This window comes from Anomaloglossus baeobatrachus, chromosome 6 (assembly GCF_048569485.1).
Source record: "Anomaloglossus baeobatrachus isolate aAnoBae1 chromosome 6, aAnoBae1.hap1, whole genome shotgun sequence".
Lineage (NCBI taxonomy): Eukaryota > Metazoa > Chordata > Amphibia > Anura > Aromobatidae > Anomaloglossus > Anomaloglossus baeobatrachus.
The window spans coordinates 114,623,446-114,638,774 of record NC_134358.1 but is presented as its reverse complement, the minus strand read 5'-3'; the positions used below and the strand labels follow the sequence as shown (position 1 = coordinate 114,638,774).

At 38.8% G+C, this 15,329-nt stretch overlaps 1 protein-coding gene across 7 annotated transcripts in view; it reads right to left on the bottom strand.

Annotated features, from left to right (window-relative positions):
* Window positions 1–15,329, bottom strand: part of EYA1 (EYA transcriptional coactivator and phosphatase 1) — a 227,883-nt gene that overhangs the window by 159,500 nt on the left and 53,054 nt on the right. For 3 of the 7 annotated variants that reach the window (XM_075353182.1, XM_075353181.1, XM_075353184.1), the window contains 3 exons: window positions 11,268–11,345; window positions 1,114–1,180; window positions 156–301 (listed from right to left, as the gene is read on the bottom strand). In XM_075353182.1, the coding sequence (XP_075209297.1) occupies window positions 156–301; window positions 1,114–1,180; window positions 11,268–11,345 (291 nt within the window). The remainder of the gene's footprint in view (window positions 1–155; window positions 302–1,113; window positions 1,181–11,267; window positions 11,346–15,329) is intronic. The other 4 variants (XM_075353183.1, XM_075353186.1, XM_075353187.1 and 1 more) reach the window with 3 other exon arrangements.

Sequence of the window (15,329 nt, the reverse complement as noted above, 5' to 3'; positions counted from 1 at the left end):
ATATATATATATATATATATATATATATATATATATATATATATATACATATATATATATTAGAGTTTGCTGAAAGGATCTCTTCATATGTCTATCATGAAGGAAAGTAAGTAAGAATGGAAGGAGTGACAGTTAATTAATGACAGACTGCCTACCGTAAGGAGGAATTCCATAGGGCTGTCCCGGTTGGGGGTATGTAGCATATGCTGTGGCTTGCTGCATTCCTGTGGGGAATGGAGTCTGCCCATATGCAGCCATCGTTTGTGAGGAAGGGGTGGGCAGGATATGTGGGTAGGCTCTGCTATTAAAAAAACAGAAACAAGAAGAAAAATACTTTACTAAAAATAATGACTTGTCAACATCTTCATCAACATGACTTCTCCGCTGAATTAAAAACCCCAAAAAGCATTCCGAGCTGACATGTCTACTACGGATTCCAGGAAATGAGTGGAGCAGCAAATGAAAAAAAGCAAAAAAAAGAATACTGAGCTTAAAAGTGCAGTGCGGGGTTCAGGAAATGAGCGGAATAGTAATGTGAACATACTCAGTCACTGAAAAGGATACATGAAGTGTAGAAAAACTACTGTAATACATTAGGGAACAGTATAAACAGCAATAACAGGGGTACATTTACTTGCAAAGGTTAATGTACAATTTAAAGGAATTTTCTATGATCTCATTTATGCATATGGGTTGTCAGCAACTTTCATTAAAATTGGGACTGGAATGTCCTCATTTTAAGTATTCAAGGTGTCTCATGACTTTCAGACCCCGTCATTGTGCATACATTGTGATATATTATTGCAAGTAGCAATTTTAAAAAAAAAAGGTCAGACGCAAAAAGAACAAGGAAAATGGAATACAATGTTACCTTTACAGAGAAAAATAGACGAAAAGATTAGGAAAGTTCAAGAGACAGCAGGAGACAGGACAGAGTACGTAAGAGCAAGTAAAGGTGGTAACCTAATGCCTTCACTGTCTCTTAGAGCGCAGCGGTACAACATGTCAGAAACCCGCCACAATGAGCTGGCAGGAATACACAAAATACGCGCAATGACAGCTTTATGGATGCCATGTGTTTATTTCATTACTGCATATAGAATGAAATCTTACTTGGATGTGTAGATTTGGGGGGAAAACTGGTGCGTTTGTCTGGGGCTAAATCCACTGCTTCCAATTACTGCATGTAGAAAAGGTGAAAGAAAAAAATCAATTATCCATACTAAGAAAATAGAATAGTAAGCACATAAAGACCATAAAACAACACAATAGCAATGACATTGATTCATTATTTGAAATTGGAAAAAAAGTATAACGAGGTTGTATCATTTCCTAGCGACACTTAATTTGCCAAAATATTGTCATCTAGAGCAATTTTCAGAATTATTTACTTAATACACTGATATGTAGATGAAGTGAAATGAACAGCACATGTTTGCATGCTAAGGATAGAAACGCGTGGAGGGAGGTTAAGGGTAGTCTAGGCATAGCTGCTAAACTCCATGCAAGTCAGCCATAGTTTTCTAACATCATTAACCCTAGAATGCGCAACCATAGAAATCTACAATAGAAAACAAGTAACCTAGCAGGCCTGCGAGGCCCCAGGTATGCGTTCTAGGGTTAAAAATTGATTGTTTTTTCTTTTTTTGTTAATTTGTCTCATCATTTTGCAGGTGAACTTGTTTCAAAGCTTAAGTAACTTGCATGTATCTGTCTGTCCATTGTGTTTGTACCCTATGAGTGGGTTCAATGGCTTAAGAAATTACGGTTTTTAAAGGGAACCTGTCACCAGATTTGGCGACTATAAGCTGCGGCCACCACCAGTGAGTCCTGATATACACTGTTCTAGAATACTGTATATAAGAGCCCAGGCTGCACTGTAGAATGTAAAAAAACACTTTTATTATACTCACCTAAGGGGCTGCTCGCTGGTCCGGCGCCTCCTCTCTGTGGTAGTAGCTGTCGTACTTCTACCTAGCTCACTGTGAAAAACTTGATCTATGTCATCCACAGAGGTCGACATTGCGGTCTTGTGTAGGTGCACATTAGTCTGCCCTGATAAGGGCAGATCAAAGTACTGTAATGCGGAGGCGTGAGGAAGGGTTAAAGACTGCTTGCGCATGCACACTACAATTTTTTGATCTGCCTTGAGCAGGGCAGATCAAAGTGTGCCTGCACAGGACCTCAATGCCAGTGTGGATGACGTTGGACGTGTTATGCACACCGGCCTCAGAAGAAGGAGGATGGAGATTGCCTTCAGAGAGGAGGTGCCAGACCGGAGAGCAGTGACACCCATCAGACCAAACCAGCCCCTAGGTATTATAAAAGTGTTTTTACATTCTACACAGCGGTCCGGACTCTTATATACAGTATTCTGGAATGTGGTATATAGGAGCTCACTGGTGTGGGCCGCAGCTTACAGTCACCAAATCTGGTGACAGATTCCCTTTAACATATTTAAATAGATGATTTCATCTACAGGCCGTACTTTTAGGTAATTTGTGATCATTGTATCTGAGCAAAACTATAAAAAGTAATGTGGAAACGAAATAGTTCCATTCATATCAAAAAGCTGTACATGACATATCCAAGCATATCTTCAGAGGTCTAGCCTATTAGAGGATAAATGAATGTACCAGATCTATGTTAAAGAGCAAACAAACTTAAATCACCTGGCACCAAAGCAGATCAGCAATTCTCAGTGCCAGTGGCGCTTGGATGTGCTCAGTTGTGGAGATGCACAGCACAGCTCCCTTAAATGTAGGATGGTAGAAGCTGGTCACGGCACATCCGCCCCCCCCCATTGATTCAAATAGGGAGGTGGGTAACATCCAACCATGGCCACTATACTGTTGATGGAGCTGTGTGTGCCTCTATAAACTGAACAGATGTGGCTTTGAGAACAGCTGATCGGAAAGGGTACAGGGTGTCGCACCCTGTCTGATCCGATATTGATGACCTATCCTAAGGCTAGACCAACAATGTAAATGTCTTAGACAACCCCTTTTAATATCAGTGTTAGGTCTCCTTCAAATGAGCACAAATGATTAATAGTCAGACAGAACACTGACCAATCTAAATGAATAGGGCTGTTCAGATGACAGATTTTTCAATCAAACCAAGTGAAAAATAAAAAAAACGCAAAATGGACTATTCTCTTTTAAAGTGCAACCATTGTTTTAATTTTTTATTTAATAAATCAATTGTACACATGAAAATAAACAACTCTTTAATTTTTCATATCAGACAAATCTGCTTCTTTCTCTGGCAGAACTGATCAGTCATTATCAAAATTCTCAATTCTTGGGTAAAGTCTGTATTCAGTGAAGACTTTCTCATTACTGAGATAGGAGATGACAACTGTTATTGATGAGGTTCTATGGTTATGGGAGGATGGAAAAGCTAGATGCAGAAGAGGAGCTAGATGAAGAGGGAGGATCTAGAGGCAGAGGAGGAGCTAGAAGAGGAAGGAGTTAAAGGCAGAGGAGCTAGAGGCAGAGGGAGGACCTAGAGGCAGAGGAAGAGGGAGGAGCTAGAGGAAGAGGAGGAACTAGAAGAGGGAGGAGCTAGAGGAAGAGGAGGAACTAGAAGAGGGAGGAGCTAGAGTCCGAGGAGGAGCTAGAGTCAGAGGAGGAGCTAGCAGAAGAGGAGCTAGCAGAAGAGGGAGGAGCTAGAGGCAGAGCTCCACCTACTCCTATTCCTCCCTGTTCTATCTACATAGAGTTACATCAGTAACAACTCCCATCTTCTATCTCAGTAATGGGAAATTCTTCACTGAATACAGACTTTATCTCAGAGCTGAAAATTTTGATAATGACTGATCAATTCTGGCAGAGAAAGAAGTAAATTTGTCTGATAAAATATATTACAAAGTTGCTTATCTTTATGTGCACTATTGATTTAAGAAATAAAAATTAAAATGATGGTTACTCTTTTTATTATCAGATGAGACTCACCCATTCATGTCTATAGATGCACAAAAAATCAGATACTTCACAAAATATCCAAATTGCTTCCAATTTTTACAGATAAGTTGCCGTTATTAACTTAGGAAACTGTTTGGATACTTTACATTTTAAAATGGTGATGTATAAAAACAGGTGGCACACAAACGTAAAATACGGATACACGGATGACAATACAGATGAACATAATCCCAAGAGATCTGGACGAAAATTGGTCCATCTTATCACTTCTAGTTGGTTGAGAAGATATTAGTGTTTCCAGACTTACAAACATACAGCACTTGTGTGCTAAGAGCCCTCTACTTAGAAATAACTAATAATCACTATTAACCAATTCCACACTGATGCCCGGGACATAGGAGGGAATGATATGGGTATGTAATCTAAGAATATATTTGAAATGATATTTATAATATTTGTTCCTCCCATCATGCCACATTGGTCATGGCTTTTACACACAGTTGTGCATGCATCAATAGGGCAAGAAATGCATACAGTGGACATGGAGATTGGGATATGTAATATAGTTTGCACTTAAAATTGTGTGATTTTTAAAAGCATTATATGGTAGAGATCTTTATTTTTTTACATGCATGCATGCTAGGTCCTGTTGAATGTGCATGGATTTCCAACAGTGAAAGACGAGTAACCATTGCCATTAGCTTCAGGTGGTGGCATATCGATAGTCGAAATATAACAAGACCTCTCTTTCTTTCAATTGACATCATCTGTCATGGAAGGGTCTTGGATGCCCCCTTAAACACTAGATGGCCAGTCGATCCCATCAAAATTATTATAAAGATTAATCCAATGTGCACGATGGACTTTGAAAGAGTTGAATATAAACATGTCATCTAAATCTTATCGGGTTTAGTAAATTTAGTTTTCTAATACTCTTTTAGGAAATTCAAATTAACAAATAAAAGTCCTTATTGATTAATTTGATAAAAGAGCAAAAGGCAGCCAACAAAAATTCTTTAGTACCTAGGTAGTCAGGGGTGGACATATTGCCAGTGCTACTGCATCAGGGAGCAGAGATGGAAAAGGGCTTACTGACACAACTGACTATTTCAGATGGATGGGCATCTTCGAATTCACATTCATCTGTATTGTATTGTGGTGCAGGGAGCCAGCTAGCTCCCTGTGCTGCAATACATGCCACCAGCTAATCACAGGCCGGCAGCTGACATCGGCGTGCTCTTGATTATGGCACATGACACTGATGTCATGCGCTGACTTTGCTTGCATGCCGACATCAGCTGCTGGCTCCTGTAGAAGAGGATGCCGCGTGGTGTGGGCTTGGAGGAAGGTGACAAAAATGGGTCACATTATCCAGGGAAAGGTCCAGAATGGGGCACATTGAATCAGGAAGGTGACCACAATGTAGCACATTATAGCAGAATGGGGAACATTATAGGATGGATCCAGGATGGGGCACATCATACCAGGAAGGGGACCAGTATTGGGAACAATTTACAGGAAAGGAACCAGGATGGGGAACATCATACCAGAAATGGGACAAGGAGGAGGCACATTATACCAGGAAAGGGACCATGATGGGGCACATTATACCAGGAAGAGGACAAGGATGAGGCACATTATACCAGGAAGGGAACAAGGGAAGGACACATTATGGCAGCAAGGGGACAAGGATAGGGCACATTATATCAGGGATGGACCCAGAATGGGTCATATTATAGCAGTAAGAGGAGCAGGACTTGGCAAATTATACCAAAAAGGGGACCTGGATGGGGCATAATATATAAGGAAAGATATTAAGTCAGGGAACATTATACTAGGAAATGGACCAGGATGGGGCATGTTTAACCAAGAAATTATAATGAATGGATGTGTTAGGAAATATAAAAGGGAGACTAATGCCGGCGTCACATGGTACAATATATCGGGCGATATGTCGTCGGGGTCACGTCGTTAGTGACGCACATTCGGTATCGTTAGACATATCGTACCATGTGACACCACTGAACGACTGTGAACGAGCAAAAATACTCACCTTATCGTTGCTCGTTGACACGTCATTCATTTTCAAAATGTCGGTCCTCCTTCTGTGCTCCGGTTGTTCATCATTCCCGAGGCAGCACACATCGCTCCGTGTGACACCTCGGGAACGATGAACTGCAGCTTACCTGCATCCCGCCGGCAATGCGGAAGGAAGGAGGTGGGCGAGATGTTTACGTCCCGCTCATCTCCACCCCTCCGCTTCTATTGGCTGGCCTCTGTGTGACGTCGCTGTGACGCCGAACGTCCCTTCCCCTTCAGGAAGAGGATGTTCGCCACCCACAGCGACATCGTCTGGCAGGTAAGTGCGTGTGATGGGGGTTAATGACTTTGTGCGCCACGGGCAACTAATTGCCCGTGACGCACAAACGACGGGGGCGGGTACAATTGCTCGTGCAAGCAATAGATCGTACCGTGTGATGGCGGCATTAGGCTATGTGCACACATTTAGGATTTGCAGCAGAAAATTCTGCTACAAATCTTGATATGTTGGCAGGAAAAACGCTACAATATATGTTGTTAAATATTTTTTCCCACAAACAGAAGCAACGTGTACATGAGATTTCAGGAATCTTATTCCCTTTGCTTGTACTGTAAAACACTGTATATTTTTTGCAACAAATCTATGTGAAAAAAATGCAACAAAAACGCAACGTGCGCCTTCAAATAATTTGAGGGTGGGAGTCACAGGGAGACTGATTAGTTTATATTTATTATAGGATGGCAACAATTATAGTTAATGTTGGCCACAGTGCTGGCTTAGCAATTTATATTTTGAATGGTGCTTAGCCAATAGTATATTAATGGTGTGATGTGGTGCATGTTTGTAATCAGGGGCGCAGTGTGGGGAATTTTGTATTTAGAAGACAAATGTATACATACAATATATGTGACCTTGTAATTTTAAGGGCTGTGGTAATCAATGTGACAAGACAAGTCGTGGCTGGAAGATGTCAGCATGAAAGTCTGGCCAGATGGAGACAACCAAAAACTAATCTGATGAGACGTCAGTGGTAAGTCACTAGATGTAAAAATCATGCAGTACACCCACACTGTACACGGATACAGGAATGTAGCCTTATTATGTATAGCCCAGTCCCTTAGAATATACTGTCTTTTTATATATAGCACGGCCCTTAATTATATAGTTCCCACTTTTATTATAAAATATACTGTATATTACATTGTCGTTTATCACATAGCATTCCCTATAGATATGCATGACACTGTCCCTTATTCTATAGCGTCCATTCTTTTTATGTATAGCACCGTCTTTTTATACATAGCCTATTCTCATTATTTTTATTATTTTCAGTGTCCCCTCTATTATATAATCCTTGTTAGATATAAAATGACTACTGATGGAGCAACTTCTGACCAGAAAATAAGTTCATCAGCTCCTGAATCAGAAAAGAAGCTTTACCATGTTCCATCAGCAGTCATGTCATTTTATATCTAACAAGAGAGGACACTATGAAATAAAAAGAGGATGCAATAAATAGCAAAAATAACAAGAGAATCCAATATGTCAGGAATGGTAATGTACTCAACAAGAGAGGGCATTATGTAATAAAGGACGGTAATATACATAGTGAGAGCTGAGAGGAGACTATGCAATATATGTACACACACATAGTATACAGTATATAATCTGTAGCTTGGTCGAAATAAAAAAAATGGGGGCCCAAACACATTTCTTCCACAAAGGACCCAAGCCATCAGTGTCCGCCCCTGTATATAGCACATCCATGCTATACCCAAACACCCAAATGATTTTCATGGGAGTGCTGTACTGCTTTATTTTCCTCTAGTCTTAACACTTGCAATTTGGTACCCCTTCAAAGCACAGCTGATTGGGGGTACCAGCAATGGGACACTTTTTGAATAGCTTATTGTCAAGAAAGCTAACAAAAGCTATCGGTTGCCTTTAAAGAGGGGTCCAATCTTTAGGGAATGGCTTTTCAAATCATTTATACAATGAATTTACAATTTATTCAGCTATTCATATGCATTATGATACAAGTAAAATATATCTTTGTACCGTGTTAGCCAGTAGAGATAAAAAAATTGTTTAAAAGAACAGAGAGTTCTCAGTGGTTGATACCTTTTAATGGCTAACTGAAAAGATGGTAATAATTGCAAGCTTTCGAGACTACTCAGGTCTCTTCATCAGGCATGGTATAACACAAAATCTGAAGATTTTGTGTTATACCATGCCTGATGAAGAGACCTGAGTAGTCTCGAAAGCTTGCAATTATTACCATCTTTTCAGTTAGCCATTAAAAGGTATCAACCACTGAGAACTCTCTGTTCTTTTAAACAATTTTTTTATCTCTACTGGCTAACACGGTACAAAGATATATTTTACTTGTATCAAAACCTGTTGTGTATAAATACGTGACTCTTCAGATTTTGTGTTATACCATGCCTGATGAAGAGACCTGAGTAGTCTCGAAAGCTTGCAATTATTACCATCTTTTCAGTTAGCCATTAAAAGGTATCAACCACTGAGAACTCTCTGTTCTTTTAAACAATTTTTTCATATGCATTATGAAATATGATGTTTCACAAATAGACTGATCTACATCTGCTTCTAAAGCAGATCCAATTGTAAATTGGTATAATTTTCTATTTTCTATTATTCAGTATATTATATATTATATATTATATACAGTATAAACAATGTACACAGTAATTAAAATTGTTAAAGTGCACTAATTTACTGCAATAATTTACACTTAGCTACACTTAAATTCTCTGTCAAGCATAGGCTGAAATGTGTAGAGAAGCAAAAGTGGTGGATTACTGCACCGCAGTGCTAGTTTTCAATTTTGTAAAAACATTGTATCTAATAGAAAAAAAATGACTATAAATCAACTGACAGTTCTGGAACTCTGTCCCATCATTAGCCCCCATAAAAACTATAATAATATCAAAAGTAATTCTTTAAAGGGGTTACACTAAAATGTAATAAAATGGCCCCCATACTTATAAACCGCTCCTGTCAGTTGAAACACAGGTCTTGGGAGCAGTGCTTCTTCAGACTAAACCATATCCTGACACATGACTAGTCCAGACTGCAGTTTGAATTATGTAATAGGGCATCATTTGTAGGCTCTATGCTTTAGTGACTTCAAAGCAATGCCTTAAAGTTTGCCAGATATCTGGATCTGATCCTCTTCAGTCCTCTATTGATTCTTCCATGCTGTACAGGCAAAGCAGCCTTTGTTAGCAGTATGGGAGAGAGCACAGTTCGCATCAGAGGAGAGACCATGCTGGATATCTGAAGTGTCAAAATTCAGTAGCACACCAACCATGGCAAGGAGAAAGCTGGGAGGGAGGGGAGCAGTACGTTTTTAAAGAACACTCCTTTAATGTAGGCAGAAACACAAGAATCACCGATTATAAGTTATTCGTTTGTATATACAAAAATAGACCACCTAATCACAGAAAAAAATATACTCTAAAAATTACCTTTTATTATTTCTTCTAAAATACATTATTATTTTATTATTCCTTCTAGGTAGGGTTTAACAGGATAATAACAGGGCAATACCCAGCTACCCTACACCCTACTGTTTGTAATTACTTATGCATTTTATACTAGGTAGGGTTTAACAGGGTGAGAACAGAGCAATACCTAGTTACCCTACACCCTACTGTTTGTAGTTTCTTAAGCATTTTATACTAGGTAGGGTTTAACAGGATAAGAACAGTACAATACCCAGTTACCCTACACCCTACTGTTTGTAGTTACTTATGCATTTTATACTAGGTAGGGTTTAACAGGGTGAGAACAGAGCAATACCCAGGTACCCTACACCCTACTGTTTGTAGTTACTTATGCATTTTATACTAGGTAGGGTTTAACAGGGTGAGAACAGAGCAATACCCAGGTACCCTACACCCTACTGTTTGTAGTTACTTATGCATTTTATACTAGGTAGGGGTTAACAGGGTGAGAACAGAGCAATACCCAGTTACCCTACACCCTACTGTTTGTAGTTACTTATGCATTTTATACTAGGTAGGGTTTAACAGGGTGAGAACAGGGCAATACCCAGTTACCTTACCCCCTACTGTTTGTGGGGTTTTGTGTCTATATGTAATTTTGTATTCTGATTCCTAGAATTTTTTTTTAGAATGAGTAATAAAAGGTTATTTTTAGAGTATTTTTTTGGGTGATTAGGAAGAAACACATCAACTACAAAGAAATGGAGCTAAAAAATGACATTTTGTGCACCTCTTTCGAAAATTTAGAAAGTTTACAGAATCTCCAATAGAACAAATAGAAGTAATAGAAGTAATCTCCAAGAGAAGAAAAAGAACACTTAGAACAATATGAATAAATCTTCACCTCCGCATTCATTCCTATAAACTTGGTGACTAGGGATGATCGAATACCTCAAATATTCGGCTTCGCAAATATTTTCCGAATAGGTCGCCTCTATTCGACTATTCGATGTGCAATGTAAGTCTATGAGAAGCCCGAATAGTACCGAATAGTTGTTAATCGGGTTTCCCATAGACTTACATTACGCATCGAATATTCGCGAATAGTGGCGAGGTATTCGGAAAATATTCGCGAAGCTGAATAATCGAAGTATTTGATCATCCCCCCATAATCCTATAGAATGTAAGCCCGCAAGGGTAGGGCCCTCTTCCCTCTGTACTAGTCTGTCTACTGTAACTTGTATACGTATTTTGTATGTAACCCCCTTCTCATGTACAGCACCATGGAATTAATGGTGCTCTATAAATAAATAATAATAATAATCCCTATTGGTGACCCATCTCATTTGCCAACAAGGTAATTTTTGCATCATTCAAAACTAATTTCTAACCAGTAATCTTAATAGATCTTCCAACTCTTATAGTTTAGCAAAATTATAAAAAATAAATCTATTGTGTTTTCACTGCGTAATTGTAACTCCCTGAATATACCTGAACTAATTGTAATACATCCATGTAGAATGTGTAGACCACTCACCTAATCCAATTGACCCTCATACATTTTTCAGCACTTGATGCTTCATATCCTTTTAATATAGCATTCTTTTTATTGCAAATGTCGACAGTAAAGTCACTATGAAACCTCTGGCCGTTTTTGCAGGCTAGCAGGGTGTAATATAATGTATATTCAATAATTTGGTTAGACAGAACTGTATAACTTGTGAACTAACGTGACTACAGAGCAAAATAAATAGCTGTCATTTTGTCACTGTATTGCTATGCAAGCTCTTTAGGAGAAACATCGCCACCCTGTCATAACGCCTTACTTACCTGACCCTGAGTAGTTGTCTAAAGATCCGTCCGCAGTCGTTGCAGTGAGGTCACTGCCGCTCATTGGCTCTGTTTTAACTAGGAATATAACAGCAATTATTACAACCACATCATTAAAAGAATATGGTAAAAATAATGTAAAACTAATTAATGCATAGAAATATAAAAGCTCGAATAAGACCTACAGTATTCACAGGCTAGAAAATAAGATTATATTCAAAAGGACTTTTTGCATAAAGAAGTTCTCCCAGATACATTTTTATTCTTTAAAGGGTTATTCCCATTTTCAAGATCCTATCCCAATATGTAGTAGGTGTAATAATAACAATATTAGCAAATACCTCCAATTAGAAATGTAGTATAGCTCTGATTCACTATGCCCCTTACCTCATGTGCAGGGCATTGCTGGACCTTAGGTTACCATGGTTATAAGCACTTCCAACTAACTAAGTGTCACTATACAGTGCCTACAAGTAGTGTTCAACCCCCTGCAGATTTAGCAGGTTTACACATTCGGAATTAACTTGGCATTGTGACATTTGGACTGTAGATCAGCCTGGAAGTGTGAAATGCACTGCAGCAAAAAAGAATTCTATTTCTTTTTTTATTTTTTTTTAAAATTGTGAAAAGTTTATTCAGAGGGTCATTTATTATTCAACCCCTCAAACCACCAGAATTCTGTTTGGTTCCCCTAAAGTATTAAGAAGTATTTCAGGCACAAAGAACAATGAGCTTCACATGTTTGGATTAATTATCTCTTTTTCCAGCCTTTTCTGACTAATTGAGACCCTCCCCAAACTTGTGAACAGCACTCATACTTGGTCAACATGGGAAAGACAAAGGAGCATTCCAAGGCCATCAGAGACAAGATCGTGGAGGGTCACAAGGCTGGCAAGGGGTACAAAACCCTTTCCAAGGAGTTGGGCCTACCTGTCTCCACTGTTGGGAGCATCATCCGGAAGTGGAAGGCTTATGGAACTACTGTTAGCCTTCCAAGGCCTGGACAGCCTTTGAAAGTTTCCACCCGTGCCGAGGCCAGGCTTGTCCGAAGAGTCAAGGCTAACCCAAGGACAACAAGGAAGGAGCTCCGGGAAGATCTCATGGCAGTGGGGACATTGGTTTCAGTCAATACCATAAGTAACGTACTCCACCGCAATGGTCTCCATTCCAGACGAGCCCGTAAGGTACCTTTACTTTCAAAGTGTCCTGTCAAAGCTCGTATACAGTTTGCTCATGATCACTTGGAGGACTCTGAGACAGACTGGTTCAAGGTTCTCTGGTCTGATGAGACCAAGATCGAGATCTTTGGTGCCAACCACACACGTGAAGTTTGGAGACTGGATGGCACTGCATACGACCCCAAGAATACCATCCCTACTGTCAAGCATGGTGGTGGCAGCATCATGCTGTGGGGCTGTTTCTCAGCCAAGGGGCCTGGCCATCTGGTCCGCATCCATGGGAAGATGGATAGCATGGCCTACCTGGAGATTTTGGCCAAGAACCTCCGCTCCTCCATCAAGGATCTTAAGATGGGTCGTCATTTCATCTTCCAACAAGACAACGACCCAAAGCACACAGCCAAGAAAACCAAGGCCTGGTTCAAGAGGGAAAAAATCAAGGTGTTGCAGTGGCCTAATCAGTCTCCTGACCTTAACCCAATTGAAAACTTGTGGAAGGAGCTCAAGATTAAAGTCCACATGAGACACCCAAAGAACCTAGATAACTTGGAGAAGATCTGCATGGAGGAGTGGGCCAAGATAACTCCAGAGACCTGTGCCGGCCTGATCAGGTCTTATAAAAGACGATTATTAGCTGTAATTGCAAACAAGGGTTATTCCACAAAATATTAAACCTAGGGGTTGAATAATAATTGACCCACACTTTTATGTTGAAAATGTATTAAAATTTAACTGAGCAACATAACTTGTTGGTTTGTAAGATTTATGCATCTGTTAATAAATCCTGCTCTTGTTTGAAGTTTGCAGGCTCTAACGTATTTGCATCTTATCAAACCTGCTAAATCTGCAGGGGGTTGAATACTACTTGTAGGCACTGTATGTGTGGTCAAAACTATGGACACCTAAGGTCCTGCAATGCCCTGCACATGAGGTAAGAGACATAGTGAATTAGAAGAACTATACTATATTTGTAATTGGAGGTATTTGCTAATATTATTAATATTACACCTACTACATATTGGGAGAGGATCTTGGAGATGGGAATAACACCTTTAATCTCTTCTAAATATATAGCGTAGCAGAAATTCTTTAAATTTTTTCTCGATCGCGGTCTACTCAGGGTCCAGCGTTGCACCAGTCCTACTCTGGACTATGTGTTACCAAATCAGACTAGCCGAAACATACTGGGGTTTATGAGTGCCCTGAAAGCTGCTTTCTAAATGTAAGTTTAGGGAGCATCATAGGATTACATTATAATCACTGTAGAGCTTATGTGAGCCAGATGCACTGAAAAGAGGTCACGTGGTCCAGAAGGGACTGTAGAAGATCAGGAAACCAGAGACTACAGTGATCAGTTAGTATTTCAATGCCCTTACACACGTATTTAGAAAGTATTAAGGGAAAAATAGCTGGGGTACTTCATAAGTAAAATTCTGGTTGACTACTAAATGATACCATATTATAGGGATTGAAACAAAAGAAGGAAATAATTCAAAATAGTGGACACCACTTGACTAAGTAATATGTAGCGAAAAAATGGCAAAAAGGAAGGGGAAATAGTATGTGAATTAAAATATAACTTTTATTATTATTATATTAAAATAATTAATTATAAAATAGATTGCTAGTTAGACATAGGGTAGGGTACATAGGGTACGTAGGGTACATAGGGTACATTGAAGTTAGACATAGGGGATCAGCTAATAGTTGAATATATACATATATATATATATATATATATATATATATATATATATATATATATATATATATATGTCAGCTAAGATGAATTAGCAAATAAGAAATTAGTGCTGGCATTAGAATTTATATCTGTGAAAAGCTATTTTCAAAGTCCAGGATTGCTTACATTGGATATTTCAGGCAGTAATATTGTACTTTCCGCCTTACATATATTCAATAATGTTTAATTATACAGAAAATATTATCATATCTTCTGGTTTATTGTACTGAGATTAGTGTTTAATAATTGGGGTATTACCTTACACCCTTTAATTTTACTATATGGCAAGCATATGCAATCTATTTTTATGATTCATTATTTTAATATAATAATAAAAGTTATATTTTAATTCACACACTATCCCCACTTTCGTTTTCCCATCCCTTTACTACATATCATAGGGACTTTTGGTGTGGTGTATGATGCTTTTCCTTAATATGTGTATTGGGAAAGATTTTTCTCTAAAGGTAAAGGAGGGTCTCTAAAACCCTTTATGATATTTCTAGTGTTATTCAGAATGTCCTGAATGATACTCATCACAGTCCAATCAAAAAACCATAAAACATACTGAAACTATCAGAGTGATATCTCTTGTAAATTGTCAGAATGCACACCAGAAGGGCACAAACATGGCAGTCATGATGGCTGCATATTTTGGGATCAAGGTCCAAGAGTAGAATTGACGTTATAAATGTTTAAGTTTGCCCTGCGCCCTCTTGCTGAACTTTCTTGGCACAGTCTTCAATAATCTTTTTAAAACAACTCGACTACCAGGTTTTTGACACGTTATCTTAGAACTGCATGGTGTAGAGATTAGAGATGAGCAAACCTTAGGAAGAGTAATAAAACTTAACTTTTATTCTCATAACAAATAGCACAGATCAATCTAAAAAAAGTGGCAGGTAGAGCAACCTAATGTGTATATTAAATCATGTATCCAACCATGGACCAGAAACTATGAACAAGTGGACCACTGTCCTACAAATTTATCAATATAATGGATTAAATTTCGGTCTGGTTGAGCGCTAGTGAATGAGCTGCCAGTCTATGTAGGTGATTTGCTTTATTAATAATAGTAATAAAAAGGATAACTCCTGTTTTATACAACGCGTTTCAGCAAAGTCTCTGTTGCTTTCCTCTGAT